Source organism: Emydura macquarii, unplaced genomic scaffold (genome assembly GCF_026122565.2).
Source record: "Emydura macquarii macquarii isolate MOO-44397 ecotype Brisbane River unplaced genomic scaffold, CSIRO-AGI_Emac_v2 contig_561, whole genome shotgun sequence".
NCBI lineage: Eukaryota > Metazoa > Chordata > Testudines > Chelidae > Emydura > Emydura macquarii.
This window is the reverse complement of record NW_027130698.1, coordinates 12472611-12493756: the sequence shown is the minus strand read 5'-3', so window position 1 is coordinate 12493756 and position 21146 is coordinate 12472611. Positions and strand designations below refer to the sequence as shown.

The following is a 21146-nucleotide window of genomic DNA, read 5'->3' as shown; positions in this document are numbered from 1 at the left end:
AGTGGCAGACTATTCTTGAATACTCAACCCAAATCTATAGGAATATAAAGACAAAAGAACATTTTTCATGCGTCTACACAAACATACAAATAAAAAGAATCAATAACCTATAATCTATTTAAATTTTGTATACATAAAGCTAGTCATTCACAACTAAGCAAAAAAATCCCCCCTATTTTGTTTTTATTTAGGTGTCAGCTAAGACTGGGACCAAGTTCTATATGATACAGTATATTATTAGATGTATCATGATGATACATGACCACTCATTGGCGATGGATACTGCAGATACGGTGCAGCACAAAGACATTTGAATTGCAGCTATGTAAAAATAATACATTAATTACAAACCTCAGAGGAAAGTTGTGATTTTTGCAGTGTTCATAAAACAATACAAGTATATTCCTTCTGAGACCCCATCTTATGAGGAAAGGTAGAATTTTACAAGTGGGTACTGCCTCGGTAGCTACCCAAATATGCACTATGCAAGACCTAGGCTTTGTAGACAATGACCAGAAGAAAATACAATCTCTCTCTCTCTCTCTCTCTCTCTCTCTCTGTTTCTCATTATATATATATATCTTCAGATGGAGGAGCCCAGTTTAAGGTCAATTTTTTCAGTGTTCCTCCAGATCTCATGTCATTCTCCATTTGGAAGTCCCTTAATCCCAGATGGACTTTTTACGACAGTCTTCCTCCTCTAGTAGTTAGCCATGGAGGTGAATGGAAAAGAACTGCTAGCAGCCTCTGCTGCTGTGTGCAGTCTCAACGAACTTTATTTAAACCAATATTTTGAAAACGATGCAAGCTATCCATATGGAGAACTATCCTTTTGGAAGCTGACGTGGAAGTTCTGGGAAAAGAATGAGAGTATCTTAGAGTCCTAAATGTCTCTCAAACCACGGTCCTTAGTTTGCTGACACCCACAGATGCTTTCACATGTTTATACATGAGAGAAAAACAGTGTAAGAGATGTACTTACAGGATGAAATCATAGCCCCAGTGAAGTAAATGACAAAACACCCATTGCCTTCACAGCGGACAAGATTTTGCCTGTACTATCTTACCTCAACTGCCTTAATGAATTCATGTCTCCATCACAAGGAGCACTGATGATAGCTGCAAGGATTCTACTGCTTTCTTCTACCTCTACCCATTCTTCTACCTCTGCTGGGTCAGCCAAAAAGAAAGCAGATTCTAGGCATGGCTCTTAGACACAAAAAAATCTCCCTTCAGAGCCTGAGCCCCAGGAACCCTGTCTGCTGAAAATTCTAAACTAATCTCTCACTTCTTGATTACGGCAAGTCCCTCATTAATGAGCCACTGGAAGAAAAGCTGCCTCACCTGACATAATTGCCTGGTTTTGAAGTGGGTGATTATGGTTTTGAAGAGCGTGACTGTAATATAAAAGGGAAAAAAAATTAATAATAACCAAAATAAACCCGGATAAACCCCTTCAAAGACAGCAAGGCTTCTATCATGGAAATATGAACAGAGTGACTTAGACAAAAGCATCTGTGACACTATACGAGCTCTCTCTATTCCATGCTTTTTTTCAAACTTATAGCTGTCACCCTCCGATTATCTTTCTCTGATTTGTTCACAGTATACTAAGAAAGAAAAGAAAAGAAAAGAAAAGGAAGGAAAGAAAGAAAGAAAGAAAGAAAAGAAAGAAAGAAAGAAAGAAAGATTTACATGGACAAGAATCATTTCTTTTCATGAATGTTTTCACCACGAAAGATTTGTGTGGTAAAAATGAAAGAAATTCTCACAGCTCCCATTGCCACATGCAGGTGTTGCCAACTCTTGCAATTTTATCATGAGTCTCATGATATTATGTGTTTTTCTTAAAACCGCAGCTACTCCAATCCTGTAATATGTGAGAATCTCAGTTGAGAAAGTAGGTTTCTAGCACTAATAATGGCAGAGAAGAGATTGAAAATCCTAGAAGCTCAAAACCCAGAAAGCAAATTTTAAAAAAAGAACAAATTGTATTATATTGTAAAAAGTCATACTTCAAAGGAAATCTCGTGATTTTGGGAGGAGGGGAGGTGGCTGACTCACAAGTTTCAAATACTATGGGTAGCCAATAATGCATACATTAGGATTATGGTGCCTGAGTTCAATATGGCTGAGATGTCCTCCAAAGAAACTGGAGAGTGTGGTGACTATGAAGCTGATGACAATGCACCATGGGTTTGATGATGTTGACAGGAGAGACATGATTTCCATTTAACTATGGTAGAAAAAGAGATTCAAGTAGAACTTAAAATATTTGGCCAAACATAGTCTTCACTCCTAAATTATATATAGACCTATTTGCATTTGCTGGAATTTAGAATGATTAAAAAAAAAAATCAGATAAAAAACAGGCAGCACATACAAATATATGTGCTACAGCCTTCAAAACAAGCGAGAATATAGTGAGGACATTGCAGTTAGGGCCGACAATACTGGGGAAAGGAGATGTCAGAAAGGACAATAGCACCAGCTGAGCTATCTAGGGAGCTAGGCACAAAGACGCATAACACATGAACTGCTGTTGTATTGTGAATAGGGAATATGCAGACAGAGCACCTTCTTACTCAACATATCTCCCCTATGGGTGTGTTCAGAGCCAGGTCTGTTACTTCTTTCAAAAATATATATTTGTTCCTACATTTGACTCCTGTTAGCATAGCTAGCCATGGAGAATGGAGATAGTTTCTATTTATTCTCATGTATCATCAACAAATTAGTTGAAGTTCCAGCTACAGGGCCAAATCACACCTTAGTGACAACTCTGGAACATTGCATAGGTATGATGGAGGGCACACTTCATTGATGAGAAAAAAATATACAAATACGACTTTCCCCAATCTCAGCAGCTCAGAACAAAGTTCTACGATCACCCCCGCACAACTGGGGTTTAGCCATGGAGTGCTGGTTTGTGTTCGTAGTCTGTAATATACAGGAGGTCAGGCTAGATGATCTACGGTCCCTTAAACTCTAACTCTGACTGAACTTCTCAGATCCTCCAGTCCCACGGGGAGGGTAACAGATGAGCTTTGCAGCATGCGAAACATAAACAAATCCTGCCTTAGGAAGAGTGAACTGGGAAGTGAGTTCCACAGTCAAGGACCCCTTACTTACATGCCTCGCTGTCAGCCCACTCACTTACATTTAAACCACCTGGTTGTTATATGAGTGTTAGTGGAAATACCACAGTCCACACTGGCATGTTTCCCCTACAGCTTTACACATGCTGTAGGGGAAACATGCCAGTGTGGACTGTGGTATTTCCACTAAGAGGTAACAGAATAGAACCAACATGACAGAGCCCTGATGAACAATTCAGTGATATTAGCCGAGTTCCTCTCTGTCAGAAGAGGGCAGTGACACATGTGGTTGGCTTGGCAGGGTCTCATGACCAACCATATCAAAGGCATCTGATATAGCGGAAGGAATTGGCAGGGATACTTGGTTTAGGGTTAGGCCATCATTAGCCAGAGATCTTCAACCAAGGCAACCATTCCACACCAGCACCAAGCTTAAAACTGACCTGAATAGCATCAATGAATTCTCATTTTCTTGCAGTTATTGTCCAGTTTGCATTCGTATCACAATAACTGCACAGAGATTAAGTACCAATTTGTGCCACTAATGGTTTTGAAAATCTGGGCCACAGTATCTAAATCTTCAAGGCCTTGTAGACTAATTTAATTTGTAGACGTCAGGGGAGATGCATGAATTACCATCCCAGAACTGACCAGGAGAACTGACCCAGCAATGAGCTTGCTCAGAGGATCTTTTTATCATAGTTTGTGAAATCACCACGAAATATTAACAGTGTTCTACACTAAAAAGATACGCCTCCAAAAAAGCAAAACCACTCCTTCTCCATAAACATATGCATGCACAGCTTTATAAACAATGGGCCATATCCCACCACGATTTTTAAACTAGATCAATGGGAGTTCTAGCCACATGGAATCATGGCTTTAAAATTACTTAATTATCATATACACTATTATACAGGTCCTTTTCCCCCCTAGATTGCTTTGGGGATGGTTACCATTACAAACTGAACTGAAAAAAAATACATTAATTTGAAGACACAGAATTTGGATAAATTAAAAGTCAATATTTTCGAGGGAGTAGTTATGAGCATGGGATATAACTAATTCCTGTTAAATCTTGTGTTCCCATTGCATCCATGTTACTTCTATTTTCTGGATTTTTCTTCTTCTTCTGTTAACTAGTTTAATTGGGATCATGGGGTATACAGTTTAAATAAATCTAAAAAATATAATACATTCTAAATAGAATATTTTTCTGTTAAATCTATTATAATCACTTGATAACAATTCAGTTTAATTGCACAAAAGCTGTCGAGAATATGGGGATTTCCTGATTTATCTTCATGCTTCTTGACACAGATCATAAAGAACTGTATATCTGAGAAGTTTGCAGGCAAAAATTAATTCAAATTTCAGGATTTTTTCAGGGCGGTTGCAGGAGAAGATCAATATGCAAACAGTGCAATTCTTGGTTTAGATTCAGTCTCTCAGAATGTGACTTTTTCAAGGTACATAAGCAATAGTAAAACCATTCTAATTCAGTATGTAATGATCATTAAAGCGATGCCACGGAGGAGAATAATAAATACTTTGAATGTAAACAAGCAATATTTGGAAAAGTATCGAACTATAAGGTACATTTGTTTAAACAGCATAAATCAGTGCAGACAAAGTAGGAAGCAGTAGCTATGGAAAGTGCTTAAGGACAAATTTATGTTTATGTTCAGGTGATGAATGCCTCTAGCAATGCAGTATATAAAAGGCATGAAGCAGGATAGCATGGATGAGCAGGGAAATACAAATAGAGTAGGAAAAACATCTGTGAATGACAACACATCCAGGATGACAGGAGAAGTAGAAACGATACAAAATGAAGTTAAGAGAGTGCAAAAAAGATAAGAAGAAAAAGTGGAGAATGAAAGGAAGATTGCATAAGAGGATAAGATTGGTAATGTGATTTTCTTCAAGTACATAAGGAACTAGAGGTCAGTGAAAGAGACAGTGGGGCCCATAGGAGCTGAAAAGAGTAATTTATTGACCCAAAAATTTAATGAATTCATTGCCTCGGTTTTCACAAAAAAAGGATAAGGGACATGTATTTCACAGGGGAGATTGAAGAAATACTAATGGAAATCAGGTCCCTGCAAAACCCGTGATTACAAAATTAGGTTGTCTGAAGTTTGACCAGACAGGATCCTTTCCAGAATTTTGATGGGAACAACAAAAGAGATAAGGGAGCCCTTAGCAGATATATTTAAAATCTCTTCAGCTACACTGAGAGTTTTTACTGGGTTGAAGATATGTTCATTTAAAAAGGTTAACGCCAGACCTCTACGTTCTTGACTTGAGCAGTTGAAAAGGTACTGGAAGTAGCAATCAATGACAGCTTGAAAGGACATCTACAGCTTTATGAGGACAGTCCACAAGGGTTTGGAGCAATCAGATCATACCTCTACATTCGATAGGATATTTTGGGAGGTAATTAAAACAAGTGTTGATTTGGGGAATTTGGGGCCATCGTCTCTAGATCTTTAGGAAAGCTTTTTCTGTAAATTAATAATTTACAAGGTCAGAAGGATAGCATGGATGGAAACTGCTTTCACAAACTAAAGAATAACCCAGCTAAAAGTTTTTGGTGATGTAGGGGAAAGAAGAACAGAAGAACTGGATATTATCTTTTGAATTATCCAAGCAAACAGAAATGACTATGCATGCATGTCAGGGAGGAGTTCAGAAGCTGGGTGGGATATATTAATGCCTTTCATTTAAGCACTGAGACGAGAAGGTGGAAGAGGTACTTTTATTGGACCGACTTCTGTTGGTGGGAGAGACAAGTTTTCAAACTTACACAGAGCTGTTCTTCAGGTCTGGGAAACTTACACAGAGAGCAAAAGCTTGTCTCTCTCACCAACAAAAGTTGGTCCAATAAAAGATATTACCTCCCCCACCTTGTCTTTCTAATATGCTGGGACCAACATGGCAACAACACTGCATACATATGAGCACAGAGTGTTTCAGAGAAAGTTTATTGTCAACGGATCAAAGGTGATATTCCCTGTCAGTCCATCCAAGAGAAAAATAATGATATCTAGACGTGGCTAGTTGTCACAATGACCATGTGTCAAAACAGGTACATCCAGTATATGTGTCAAGTGGATTCAGCTGAAGAATTGGCCTGTTTGTTTAACTTAGGTCAGAGAAGGAGAGCAGTCTCACCCTAGCTCTACCTTTTCAATGCCTCAGAACAAACCTGAGATTCTAAACACCTGCATTCGTATGCACTGCATCTCCAGGGTGCTGCAAATTTTGTGGTAAATGGATGCCCAGAATATTGTGTTCATAAGACTACAGGCATAAAACCAGAGCCCCCTTTTCGACACGTCTCAGAGAACCTCCACCCACAAGTAAATTGCTAGAAGGAGTTGGAATGCAATCAAGTAGCACTGATACAACTAGATGCAATTTTTTTCTAATAGACTGTAGACAGCTACTAGGAAAAAGAAATTAACCACAAAGTAAATCAATAGGCATCCATTCAGAATGCTGCTGTTATTTTTACTACTAGTAGTAGTAGATATTGAAGAGCACAGGCAACAAAATGTCGCTTGTGCCTGCAACTGAGTGATGCAGCGCTAATCGGTATGGGCTGCACTGCGATCTTGCTCAGCATGATCCAGGTGTGATGCATATGTTGCACTGCTCAGGGAGGCATCAAACCACACAGTTCCTCTGCCGTGCACATCACATTTTGCAGAGGAGGGGAGTTATCTGCTACAACTATGGACAAAGCACAGCCTGATCCCTCACCACGCTTTGAAGAACACAAGATCTTTGGAGGAGGTGCCAGGACTTCTTGTGTATTTATACAGCACCCAGCACAGGAAGACCATAAGCCCACATACATGCTTATTAAGGAGTGCTACCACAATACCAGACAAACAGCAGTCCTTATAGTGTTAGAATATATTAAAGCATGCACAAGTATCATGACGACATTTAAATGCTCAAGTTGCCAATTCATATATAATGGCAAAAAATAGCTTCACAGACTATTAGCATGATATGATAAACATGCCATCAGCTCTAACTTGCATTCACATTATTATTTTTTCCAGCACTGCTACGACATTAAAAAAAAACAAAAACCTCCCCACCCAGAATTATCATCATTTTCTCCTGTTCGTGTGAGTAAGCTTTGATTGCTAAGGATGGTAGTTTTACTGGAGGAGGGGATTACCTCCTCCCCAACCACACCATTTTTATGAAAAAGTGCTAACTTCATTCTCCTATCATTTGGTTTTTAGTATAATAACTGAACCACTGGTTCTCTCTTTAATGAAACTTCACTCTATTTCTCTTAACAGTGTCATGGCCATGGACTGGGCAACTATCACAAAGCCATGGAAGTATTGAGAACTGAGAGCAAACACTAATCGTTGACTTTATATGCTTCCCAAATAAATAAGACCCGGATGCCAGTGGTTTGTGAAATGAAAGCATAGTATCCTGGTGGTATCTTATAACATTAAGACCTATGGTATGCATCTAGTAGGCAATCTACAGTAAAAATGAAGAAGGTATGTATAATACAGAAAATAAAATGGAATCACTCATAGAAAGCCCATTATTTCAACCTTTAATCTTCTGACAGTTTTTCATTTTATCCCTCCAAAAAAAAATAAAAAAATGAAGCAATACTATTCTATAGGTACCCTTGGAAGCATGACACTCCATTGATTGACACTTAACTATTTCAGACTAAATTTTAAAAAGTTTGTGTGCAAATATAAGCTTATTGCACATCTAATTAGCATGTTCAAATGCTTGATTTGCATGCACAATCATGGCAATCGCACACACAATTCGGTGTGTGTAACCCGCACTTACAGAATGGCTCTCTGTCCCCCTGTAGTGTTGGTGTAAATGTAGATTTGCATTATTGAAAATTGAGCCCTTAATTTAACAAGTGGTAATTCTGCTGGATTCACAAAGTAAGAAACCTTATTTCACTGGTTAGATGAATCCTATTTATCCATATTTTATCAAGATAATTGACTTTTTTCATTGCAAAATGTAATTGGCCCTCTCAAAACTGCAGGTCCAAGTCCTGGCACCACTCACATGAGTAAAGTGAACAGGACTTAAGCCATAGTAAAGAAAGATAATAGCTCATTTATGTGTTAGTGAATATATAAGCTTTCGTTTCTAAGTCCCTAGTTCAGTAAGGCAAATCTAGTAGCTGTTCCACAACCGTATGAAATTAGTTGGTAGTCTCAGTTCACTTCCTGATGGACAGGTGTATGCACACCACCACTACCATCACCATCAGCTCACCCAAATTCACACCTTTGCTGGCCCTCATCACAATGGCCAATGAATGAACTGGGAGAGGGACTGAATGAATAACCCTCCCATTCTAAGAGCTGGCTCCTTAAGAAGTGGGTTGAAATACAGCAGCAAGAGAGAGTGGAGAAGCTTGAATATTTGATGCCTACACCATACTTGCTTGTGAGTAAACATAGGACTCTGGTCCCTAGAGTTGTCAGCATGACACCTTTCATCAATTCAAAATTCACACACAAAGGAAAAGTATAAGACACTCTACCCTAATTTTGGGGTTAGCAAAAAGAAAGCTCAGAAATAATGTGGAATCTTTATGTCAAGCATTTATTTGTCACTACTTCAAACAGTATATTAAAGATTAAATCAAAATTCAGTTAGCTGTGAACCATACACAACTGTTACAAACCACTGATATTCTCTGAGCTGTAATTAGATGGCATGAAATAGCACATGCAACATGAACATGCCTTATGATCTCAGGTCACATGTCACCCAAAGGGAAAAAAAACAGATTGTTTGAAATCCCAATTGTTCACTAAAAGAAAAAGAGAAACAAAAAAGACCACACAGGAAAAAAAGTGTTCCCTGCGTAGCTGTTAGACATAATTATTAACAAGTTAGAAGATAATATATTTAGTCAGCATATTTAGATAAACTGATTGAATAGTTGAAAATTCTGGTTCCAAAAAAAAGATCTATATATCTTACAATAAAAATACATATTTGCAATAAATTATTCATATCTCAACGTGCCAGGCAAATTCAAAGATAGCTGCTGTGAATTACTTCCCCTTGAGAAAAAGGACATGCAATCTATCTTCTACTAGTGAGACAGAATTGGGTATTGAATCAAAGAGCACAGTTAGATTGCTATAGGGCAATATTACATGAAATTTAGCCACCACTACTACATGGACTTTTCAGTGTGGGGTCTGGTGATAATGTCTGTGAAAGAAAAAACTAATCACTGGGAGAAAACCAGAGTAGTAAAATGTAGGATTACGTAAGGAACTCAGTACCTCCTGCATAGTGCTGAGGTCCTTGATTTCCCAAGGCAGTCCACGGAAGAAGAGGGTGCTCCGAATCTTGTAACAGGTATAATATTCTCAGAGGAGAGTTTTGGATTTCAGTGAAATGCATTGATTTGACTACTACTCCACAATGGAATGGATAAAGCCTGAGTCTCACTCAGAAAGTCCCTAACTGCTGTGGGCCAGATCCTGGGGAAAATTAGCTTAGCTTCAGGCCTTGTCTGCCCTAGAAAGTTGTGTCACTTTAACTCCACCAATATAGTTAAAGCAGAACAGCTGCCCTAGTGTGGACACGATTGCATTAGTATAAAGGGTATGCTGCTCTGATATAAATATTTCTACACAGGAATAAGCTATACTGATATAAACACTTTTATACTAGTAAAACTGCATCCACACCCAGGCTTACACTAGCATAAAACTGTATAAGTTAAAAATCACATCTCAGCCAAAATAGTTATACCAGTGCAGCATTCAGGCATAGACCAGGATGAACTGCCTTCAACAGAGCTGTGCAGACTGGCACCAGGATCTAGCCCTGTATGTCTCTATATCTCTTTAACCAGCTTCCTGTTGCCTCTGCACTTCCTGATAAGTACATATAGCAGGGGTGGCCAAACCGCAGCTCGCCAGCCGTGTGCGGCTCTTTTACTGTTAAAGTGCGGCTTGCGGAGACCCCCACACTTCCCCCATTATCTGCCTACCAGACCGGTGCAGGGTGGTGGAGCTAGGGGCTTCTGCCCATTGTGGAGGGGGGTTTTGGAGCTTCAGCCCAGGGCTGGAGCCCCGCGATCACTTTTTCTGCAGGACTGAAGCCTCTGGCCCCACCAACACGCTACAGGATTGAAGCCCCGAGCCCAGCAGGCACACCGCAGCTCTCGAAGGTCTGAAGATTGTTGTATGCGGCTCAGAAGGTCAGTAAGTTTGGCCACCCCTGATGTATGGCGTCCACAAGATGGCATTATGCCACAGTAGGCGCTCCTCACTTTGCACGATTGGATTCTGGGTTGTGATAGTAGCACAATTTTATATCAATACTGCTTCTGAACTGATTACCAAGTACTTAAGCTTGCTGCTACTTGCTTTGCTACTCAATATGGGGGGGGGGGGGGAGGTGAACTAGATGAATCTCGTCAGCCTAAGGACACAGAAATCTGCACTCGTAGGGCTGTTTTGCTTGATTTTTGTTGTGTTTTAATCTATCGTGAATCTTAGGGTATGTCTGCACTAGGGCCAGGTGCAAAATTCGAGCTCGAGGACATACCCACAATAGCTCTGATCTCACTAGCATGCTAAAAATAGAAGTGTAACCGCTGCAGTGGAAGGTGTCAAATGTACAATCCTGTCCAATACCCCAGTCACACGTTAGGGGAGCTAGCCCCTCCTGCAGCTCCCACCACTGTAGCTACACTTCTAATTTCTGCACACGAGCTTGGTCAGAGCTAGCACAAGTGCATCTACCCATGCTGGGATTTCCACCTTCCGAGCTTCAGTTTAGACCGAATGTTCAGTCCGGAGTTTCTGTGGAAGCAAAGGTTCTGTCCCATGCAGAGCTCCCTTGCACAAAAGTCCATTTACTCAGAGCTTTGCACAGAGGAGGTGATTTGGGCCTAAGAATACTTGTGTGTGTGGGATACAAATATTAAAAGGCAATGCCCTGGAGTGAATAATCTATGGCAGGCATTGTTCCCACTAGCGTTTTCAAGACTAAAAAAGTGCAGTTGCCAACTACTTTTATTTAAGAAATATAGCTTTTTACATGAGTTGCAAACAAGAGCAAACTGTGATTGTCTATGCAGGTATGTCTGAGGACTGTAGATCACCAGAGCAATTCCTCATGCCGTACTGGATTCAATATTCTGAGTATGTAAAACTGTTCTGAACTGGATGCGACTCTACGGAACAGGCCTATATATAAAGGACAAGTTATTCCTCCTTTCGTACGATATAATTTACAGCTGGCACCTTAACAGCCTTCTGCTACAGTAATATGTTCAGTGTCATTTTTGACTAGTAGTTTTCAACTTGCAATTTTAGCAAAAATAAGTAAATAAATAAAAGAAAGAAAAAGAGCAACCATCAGGCCCTGGTAATAGTATTTATTGTATTGTAACAACACCCAAAGACTCCAATAAAGATTATGCACAATTGTGGGAGGTGCTATACAAACACATACACCTGTTTAAGGGGAAAAAAAACATAACCAAGGAATTAAATATTTACTCCAACCCACTGATTATTTCTGTATGTGTTTTAGAATAGTGTGAAATGAAAAAATTGTGCGGTAGAGGGCACATTTTCATAATCCTCTAACCTTGCACATATTAGCACGTTCATGTGCAAATCACTTGCATACAAGCAGAAACGTGTATAGATCTGCTTGTGCCAATGACCATGGCAAAGATTTTTAAAAATAAAAGAGACTAATGTTTGTAAATCTGGACTCAGGAAACAAACGTCCTCAGAACCCATCAACTCCCATTATTTTCAGAGGGAGCTGTTAAGTATGTTTTTGAATATCTGGCCACTTTTTATGTGCCTAACTGAGAGCTTTGGAAAATCTGATCCTTAAATTCTTATCTAGGCTTCTAAATAAGGTGATCTGAGTGCTCAGAAGCTCTCACTGAAATCAATAGCACTCAGCCTTTTGAAAAGTCTCATCACTCCTCTAAGAGCCTAAATAAGGATTTGGGAGCCAACTTTAGGTTCCTGTTTTTGAAAATCTTGGCCTGGGAGTGCAAGATTACAGAGGCTAAGTGGAGGCCAGGCTTGGGAATGCTACAGTTCATGCAGATAATCATTGTAGCTTGCTCTACTTTATGAGAGCTACTGACATAGGCACAAGCTAATCGAACAACCTCTCAGAGCCCAATGTATCTGGGCTGGTCTAGTAACTAAGTCTAGCTCAACTTCTAGATCCAAGATATCGAGGAACTCCTAAGGCCTCCATTGCTCAGGTATCTAAGCATGTCTCATGTATTTTAAAATTCTAAAACAATTACAATCTCTCTCCTACTCCTCCCTAGTCTGGTAGGAGAAATAGCTTTATTAATTTACAGCAGGGGCATGCACAAATGGGGGGGTCAAGTAGGGGCATAGAACTCCTCTGGCCCTGGGTCTGCAGCAGGGCACAGAAGGGGCCCCCTCCCCTCTAAAAGCAGCCCAATTTAAAATCCTGCGCACGCTCCTGATTTATAGATGTTGTTGGTTCTGTTGCTATTACGTATGCTGATTAATGAGAGGGAGTGTTGTGTGCCACTGTGTATAAAGAAACAGCAGTAGTAATTATAAGTCTAAGAAATGAGTTTTGCACTTCATTCCTACCAATATTTCTTCACACACTGGGAGGACACAACACATCCACCAAATAATGAACATAAGTAAGAAGCATCATTTTCTTATGGACAAGACATTCCACGAACTTTAAAAAAAGTAATAAAGTTTGGTTGAAGTTTGGTTTGCGTTTTGGCCAAAGATTCACACTGTGCAAACTAGTTTACTCATCACTTATCGCTAAATGCAAATCCCATAGCACTGACAAGAAGCTCTAGATCTTTCAAGTCTTAAGCATCAAGATTTTAAAAAATATTTAGGCACCTCATTGATTTCACTGGGAGTTAGGGGCCTTTATACCTTTAAAAATCTGCCCCCAAATGATAATGTGCCAGCTAGTCAATGGGTAGCCTCCATTTGAGTCTATTCAATCTTTTGGAAGATACAGCAGTCAGAGGCCTTTCATGATTACTTTACAAGTCTGAATAGATATGGCGGTAGAAATAATCAGACAAACTGGTACTCAGAAAGTGTGAAACAAAAAAGCAAGATAAAGCCACTCAACAACAGCATGCAAATTAGAGTGGTGACAAAATTTACCTTAGCAATTTGAACTGTTAATGAAAGAAAGTGAAGAGTTTATTTTATTTATATATTTATGTAAAAGTGAAGGGCTTTATTTGTTTTAGAAAAATGTTTAACATGTGCAAGGTGTGAAATCAATTGTCGGCGCTTTCAGCTTGTTTTCTGCAGTGACAGATTGGCTTCCTGTACAAGGATGCCTAGCCTTTGATAATGACAAAACAAGAAAATTCAAACAAATTATATTGGCAGTACTGCAAAGGAAATCAGGAAGCACGGCTGCCTTTCTGGGTCAGATTTGTTGTTCACACTAATTGAGATAATAAGTAGAGCTGAGCAAACTGGTTGGGTTAAAATAAAAATAAGTGATGAAAAACTCAAACTAAAGATGGGGTTAACAAAACCGCCATGTTTAAAAAATTCCTAGAATAATGGGGAAATACAGATCCACTTCCGAAACCTTCAACTGGCCCCTATTCTCAATGGGGTGGAAAATGCCACACTTTTTCACACAGAGTACCTGTGAAGTAAAGTACCAGCCATCATGACTATGGGTGGCAGAATGAAGTCCAATATTAGCAGATTCAGACCCCTTGATCTGAAAGCTACCTTAAATATTAAGTTTAGATTTTGAATTTTACAACTGGCCCCTATTTTCTATAATAGCTGCACCAAACTCCTGGGGTAAAAATTTGTCCTGAGTAAAGCCAATGACAAAACTTCCATTGATCTCAGTGGGCTGAGGATTTCACCCTGTGGATTCTAACTACCAAAATACCACACACTGCAACTCAAGGCCATCTCTAATTCAGAATAATCCTCAACTAAAAGATTTTTAAAAGTTAGAAAAATATTATTTAACTTATTCTTCCAGTACTATTATTATTATTTCATATATTTGCATTTCTTTGTTCCAGATGGGACAAATGCTAGAAATGCCTCACTACCATGAGAAAGGCTGTTCTGTTTTAGCCAAATCAGAAGCACAAAGTAGGACTAACTTGTGAGAGAGGTGTTTCCTGAGATTTATGCTCCAGTTTTGACTCGAGAACTCTGAAATTTTGGGATACTCAACCACATTTATGGATTCTTATCTGAAATGAATGGAGCTTCTGGGTTCATCCCTCAGAATTCAAAAGATCTTTCTTTTTCTTTTTTCAAGAGACTTGAACTTAAATGCCATTGAAATAAAACAGCGATATCAAGGACTATCATGTTATAGAGGTGGCCAAAACCAGACCCTTATGTCTGAGCCCCTTCCAATTTAGGAAGAATGGTAATGCCCTGATCTGAATATTTCCCTGTTGTTTTGGGTGTGGGTTGGATCTAGTTTGGATGTCAAATTTCAAACACAGAAACAGCTTGTGAGATCTCAGAGACACTGAGTTCAAACCAAAATCCTACCTACTATTCCACCTTGAAGTCACACTGTGACTGCAAGTTCTCTGGGGGCAGAGCCCATGTCTTCATAACATCATCTAGCTCCGTGGGTACCAGTCCCTGACTGGGATGTTTGGGTACTACTATAATAAAGCTTATCTGGATCTAGATTGGAACTCTGCCTCCTTAGTCAATCTGTAGTTTTAATTAACACTCTCAGAAACTGTTATATTTGTTACCTGCTGCCAAGTGGCGTTCAGAACAGGTCTGTCAGTTTTCTTTGATAGCTTGAAAGGCAGGAAAAACTAAGACACTATTTCTGAGTAGATTCTTACAATTGAATACCTCCTGATCGTAGTAAGTCAGGGCAAACTCATCAGCAGTTGCTGGAAATTTCCTTTGGGAAGAAAGATTTCATCAGGATAGCCCCATACATGCTATAAATGGAAATTACCAAAAAAAAAAATTCTTTGGACTTTTCGACTTTATTGTCACTCCAAACTTTAACTGTCATTTTCTCAAGAGAAGCCATCATATTTGCAAATGTATTAGTGACTAGCTCAGAGGAACAAATCATTACGTCAGACTAAAATTTTAGGTAGAATTTTACAAGTTTGGCCAGTCATGAATCACTTCTCTAATTCCAATAAACAACTCACAAATCAATCAAATAAGTAGTAATAAAGAGTTTATGGGAACAAAGCCATTAAGACATCAGCCTTTAAAAATACCATTAATCCTTTGCCTAAAAACAAATGAAAATGGGGAGAAAAGACCCTTAAAGCAGTAAAGGATTGTGGGTATTTTTAAACTGCTCTTGTGGTGAAACTCGGCTGTGTGTTAGCCAACACAAAAACTATGCGTCACTGAGGTCATACTTAAGCTCTTAAGGTAGTTCCTAACTCTAATGATATGAAACACTGCGAAAGCATGGCTAAATCAGATACAGCTGAGGGTTTAAGTGATGTATAGACCATGTGCTGGGTCTGTGTGCAGAGGGCATTTCATGCTAGGTCAACATTCTGCACTAGTATATTTTCAGATAGGCAACTTGCACCAGCAAAATATTGACTTGAATTTTTGCACCTAGACTTGGATTGCAGGGCATGTCTCGATACCTGCACCTTTAGTTAACTCACTGCAGGTAGAAACCAATGAGGAGGGAAAGTATTTCTAAAGTACTTTGCATGTTTGCAGTGCTGTTGTAGCTGTGTTGGTCCCTGGATATGAGACACACAAGTGAGTAAGGGAATAGCTTTTATTGGACCAGCTTTTATTGGTGAAAGAGACAAACTTTTCAGTCCCCAGAGCTGAAGAAGAGCTCTCGTAGCTCAAAAGCGTGTCTCTTTCAGCAACAGAAGTTAGTCGAATAAAAGATATTCCCTCCTCCAGCTTGTCTCTCTCGATTTTCTTAATGACACCCACTGTTGGAGATCTGACACTTTATTCCTTTTTAATAATACTGTGCAGTCCCTCACAGTCCTAGCTTGGTTTTATTGTAGTTTATTTTTTTTCGTGGACGGGATTATCATGTAGAAACTTCTGCATTTAGGTCTATAGCATGTTTACATTTGGATACTTTAAAACAGAAGTCAAAACAGAATACAAGTCTTTGAAATACATGCTTGAATAATTACTCTGTTCCTTCTGTCCTGCTCTATCATCGTACAATTATGTTTGTAAATGTAAAACAATAAAATCAGATGAAAAATAAAATACTGTACAGCTAGGGCTTCAGTGTTCATTCATTTTATTTTTTAAGGTTAATTTTTATCAAATTTTCAGATTTATGTGAATGTCTAAAAATCAGGAAGGTTCATGGCTTTCTTTGTATTATATTCTGTAAAGCCTAATGTATTACATTAGTATAGACCATAATGAGTCATCTCTTTGTAATGTTCCCTTGCACTTTAAGATACTACAAAAACAGCGAGAGCTCTGTGGCACTTTAAAGACTAACAAATTTAATTTTTGTACGCATAAGCTTTCGTGAGACTCAGCTCACGTCATCAGATGCAGAGGTAGAATGTGTTTCAAACACACCAGCTGGGTCTACGTGGGCCAATTAATGTGCAATATGTTAGTGAGCTTTAGAAATCACACCCGTGTACTCTGCATTACTGCTCCGTAGACAAGCCCTTAGATACAACAAACCATTTCCAGTGTTTATTGCATAAACACCACTTTCATTTCTTTTGTACCAGGGGTATTTGATAGGTGTTCATTTATCAGTTAAAACCAAAAATCAGAAACCCCATGTACATTATTTGTCCATTCCATTACCTTAAAATCAGACTAATACTTAAACTGATTTCTTAAGGGTTGGTTTTTGTTGTTGTTTTTCATTTTCCTTTTTTTTTTCTCCAAGCAGTACATTATGTTATCATAAGATGTATTATTTTCCTGAGCAACAGTCTTTAGAATTCTGTATTCACAGTTCTCATTGGAGGAGACCTAAAAAACTCTTTCCTAGCATATTTTCATGAACACTTGTTGCCATTTTGGGTTCCAGCTACATGCAACTTTTTAAGTATCTTCGGCCAAGCTACTTCTGAGTTGGCTGCTTCTCTCAGGCATTACTCCGACTGCCAAACATGCTAAAGAAGTCATTGTGAAGGACTTCATTAAAACCCACTCCAGTCAGCAAGGAGAGTCAAGTGCACAGTCAGATCCAACGTCCACCTAGAGATGATTCTTCTGAGATTGTTCCAGGAAGATAAAGAAAACACCTCCTCTTAGTCACCACATATTCCTTTAAGAGAATAGATTTGACAAGGCTCCCTCCCAAGAACATGTTAATGATTCTGGTTGGGATATAGCAGCAGGAGCTGTTTGCTTGGTCCTCCTACGTCAAACATTTACTTGAATACCACGTACAAATGTTAATGAGAACACGAAGATTGCATTGGTTAAACATCCAAAAGTCAGCAAATGCCATATGTTAGGTTGCACATATAACAGAGGTAATCTGAAAGAAAAAAATATATAGCTAAATTTTTTCAAAAGTGGCTAGTGATTTTGCCTCAATTTTTGGGTGATCAATTTAAGATGCCTTTAAAAGGGCTACGTTTTCAGAACCTGCTCAACACACCCTTCTGAAAAGCGGGCACCTATAGGTGGACACCAGAAGAATGAGGTCTCTAAAAATCACTCATCACTTTTGAAAACCTTGGCCAGGGTGTCTTCCTTTTTTTCCTTACAATGCATAAAGGAGGGTGAAAACACTGATTTTAGAAATATTAGGAGTATCCCAGTCTAACCTCATCTTATCTTTGCCAGAGAACTCACTGGAAGTCTCAGAGATAAGAACAGTGTGTTTTCTCAATGCTTGCTTAAAGGATTGGAGGGCACACTGAGACTTGGTCTACACTGTCACCAGCAGTACATAAAGTAGCTTGCGTATCTCCTGTCGACTTACTTAGGTTGCCGTACTATAGCATCTTCACTGCGCTGTGTTGACCTCAGACACTCTCCAGTCCACGCAGCCTTATTCCTTTCGGGGAGGTGGATTAATGGCGTCAACCGGAGAGGACTTCCAGGATCAATTGAGCAGGTCTCCACAGCCCGCTCAATCAATCCCGCTGTATTGATCCCCAAGGAGCTGACATACCCTGAATCTTTAAGAAAGACATTCTCTCATAAGTGTTTCTCGTCCATTTGAGTTAAATAGGGGTTAACAAAAACAAATGAAAAACAAAGTGTTTAAAATTGTCTCAGTAGAATTCATTACCCTTCTCTGTTAATCAGGTTTCTTTCAATGAATATCATACAGCTTTGTCAGGGTCCTTAGAATCTTCTAGGAACCACAAAGTAGATAAAATCTGAATTTCAAGTGTTAAAAAAGAAGCAAAGAAAAAACCTTTTTTATACATCATAAAGAAGAAAAGGAGGACAGTCTTTTTTTTAAGGTCTATGTATCTTCCCTTTAATTTTTCTCCCTTATGTATGGATGACACACTCTGATGTATTCCACATGCACAGCTTTATCTTTGCTGCACCATTTTTATCTGCTATATTTTATGATGGCTTGAAAAATATTTATACTTTTTCCATAGAAATGTTTTCTTTCCTTATTTTCCATTTGCATTGTACTTTTTGAAATAATACAGGGGGAAAAAAAACCTGCCACAAACCTAAGAAGCTTTCAAGCCATCCATCTTTTAGTGTATCAAGAAAGTCACAGAAAAAAATTCCGCTGCCTTCCTGACATAGTGATTCATCTACATTGAAACTAACTCGTTGTTTTTTCAGACTGACTAATCAAGTTAAGCGCTCTCCTACAGAACTTTTCAACTCCAGTTTGCACAACAGGCCTTTGGTGAACATGCTGAGCAGAAGAGTTTTATAACAGGTCAGATAGAAAGCGCTACAGCCCATTAAAATAAACATTTGCATTGCTCTGGATAATCTACTACACTGCACTATTTTTATGTGATTTGCATTGCTCTCCTAGGGAAATAAAGTTTGGCCATATTTTAACACATGCCTCACCAGATCAGATGGGGCAGCATTTGAGGTTGGATATATAATGCATTAGGCTGAAAAGATTGCTACGATTTCCCAGCTGAAAATATTCAAGGTCTATTTTGAATAAATTGAGGGGGAAAAGTAACCCAACAAAGGAAGAAGCAGCTGCAAAAAGAAGATGAGAAACAGAGTCCCCAGGTGAAATTGACTTTTTTTAAAAAACGAAAAATGTTTACCATAAATCCTCTATGATTGGGTAACAAGAATCAGAATAGTAACCCCACTCCCATAATGTGGCATTGAACTGGCAGAAACCACAACATGGTGAGTTTGAAGCCGTGCTAATTAGCAAATATGGGTATTCATATGCTTGGGAAATCCCTTCCAAATGACAAGAGACAGGCAAAGTTTCTAAAAAACAGGTACAACAAAACTGGGAAAACACTGGGAAACGTAACAATGGGAAACTGGGAAACAACAATGTAACAGCTTGATGGTAATGATCAGAACTGACAACACAGAATGTGTACATCATGCTTTTGGAATAACAAGATTTTCACTCTGGATTTTCATTCATGTCCCCAGGTGCTAGCCAAGGGCTTCCACTGCAGGGAGAGCAAGCGTCCTCCCAGCCCCTCTACCCCCGCGCTGGGAGCAACGAGGAAGCTGTGGAGACCAGAGCCTGCCCTCCCACCCCGACTGCCAGAACTGGGTGTCCCAGGGGCATCTGCCCCTGTCACTCCTGCTCCCAGCTGCACCCACCACCCCCACAGCGGGAGGATGAGTGGGGGAGAGCAGGAAATTGGCCTGCAGACCCAGGACGCTGACACTGACCGAGAGGGCGCAAATGTAAGTATTGGCCCTTGGGCTCTGGGGACCCACAATCTGGCACTGTGCTCAGGGCTGCAACAGAACAAGTGGCAATGTGCAAATATAGTTCCCTCTTGAGATTTTGATTCCAATTCTTAATCTATATTAAAGTAACCAAATACGGGTTTCAGTATTATATTAAAATAACCATATACAACCAAGCGCACAAAGTGGTAGAAAGGGCACATGAAATGAGAGATCCCGTGTGTTCAAACCATATATGCCAAAGAATTGCTATTAGATTGTTATGCAGATTTTTTGTAAAGTAATTTGTTTGAATTTCCATAGGGAAATTATGGACCAGGTGACGATTCTTATTTCCTTCCGAGTCTTTTATATAAAAAGTGTTACTCACCTTCTTGTAACTGTTGTTCTTCAAGATATCTAAAGGAGGCCAGATTCCCTCATGCCCTGAGCAGATAATGTAAAGGGTGGAACCTCTTTGCTCATCCTTCAGTTCCTTCATACCAGAATGTAGGTGATAGACTCCAATGCATTAGGGAAGAAAGTGTATATGAGCAACAAATAATGGAAATATGCAACAAATCTTGAAGAAAAATAGTTACCAGAGTAACAGAAAACTCTGATTTCTTCTGCAAGTGATTGCATATGTCCGTTACACTGTAAGTGACACTCAAGTTGTTATCAATGGAGATGGAGCTAGGAGTCTAATCAGAAGAGGGACTATAGGACTGCTTTTCCCAAATTCACATCTTCCCTTGATGCTGCAGTAATACCATAGCACCTAGCAAACATATGGAGTGAAGACCATGTCACTGCTCTACAAGTGTCAGTGATCGGGATGTTTTCTACAAGTGCCGTAGAGGTTGAATGCCCCCTACCTGAATGAGAGGCCAACTTTTCAGGAGTTGTGTTACGATTAGCAGTATAGCACATAGCAACGCAGCTGGTAATCCATTTAGAGAACAGTTACGCAGCAGCAAGATGACCTCCCTTCATTCTGCATAGGACACAAAAAGCTGCCAAGAAACCCCAAAAGGTAAAAGGCTTCCGCTCGGTGCTCATCTAAAGTGGAGCACGTTGCTTTGGGTGAAAAAAAGCCTGGTAAGAATATTATCCGATTGAGGTGAAAATCAAATACTACTTTGGAAAGAAAAATAAGGTCTGGCCTAAACTGTCC

The 21146-nt window shown here is 39.4% G+C and overlaps 1 protein-coding gene across 15 annotated transcripts in view; it reads right to left on the bottom strand.

Annotated features, from left to right (window-relative positions):
- The window catches only part of CDH13 (cadherin 13), a 689068-nt gene that overhangs the window by 337852 nt on the left and 330070 nt on the right, over positions 1-21146 (bottom strand). Inside the window, exon 6 of one of the 15 annotated variants that reach the window (XM_067540174.1) lies at positions 16558-17365. The exons of the other annotated variants lie outside the window; for them this stretch is intronic. Coding sequence (XP_067396275.1) covers positions 17351-17365 — 15 coding nt within the window. The 3' untranslated portion in view covers positions 16558-17350. Of the gene's footprint in view, positions 1-16557; positions 17366-21146 lie in introns of those variants that run through there. 15 annotated transcript variants of the gene reach the window in all.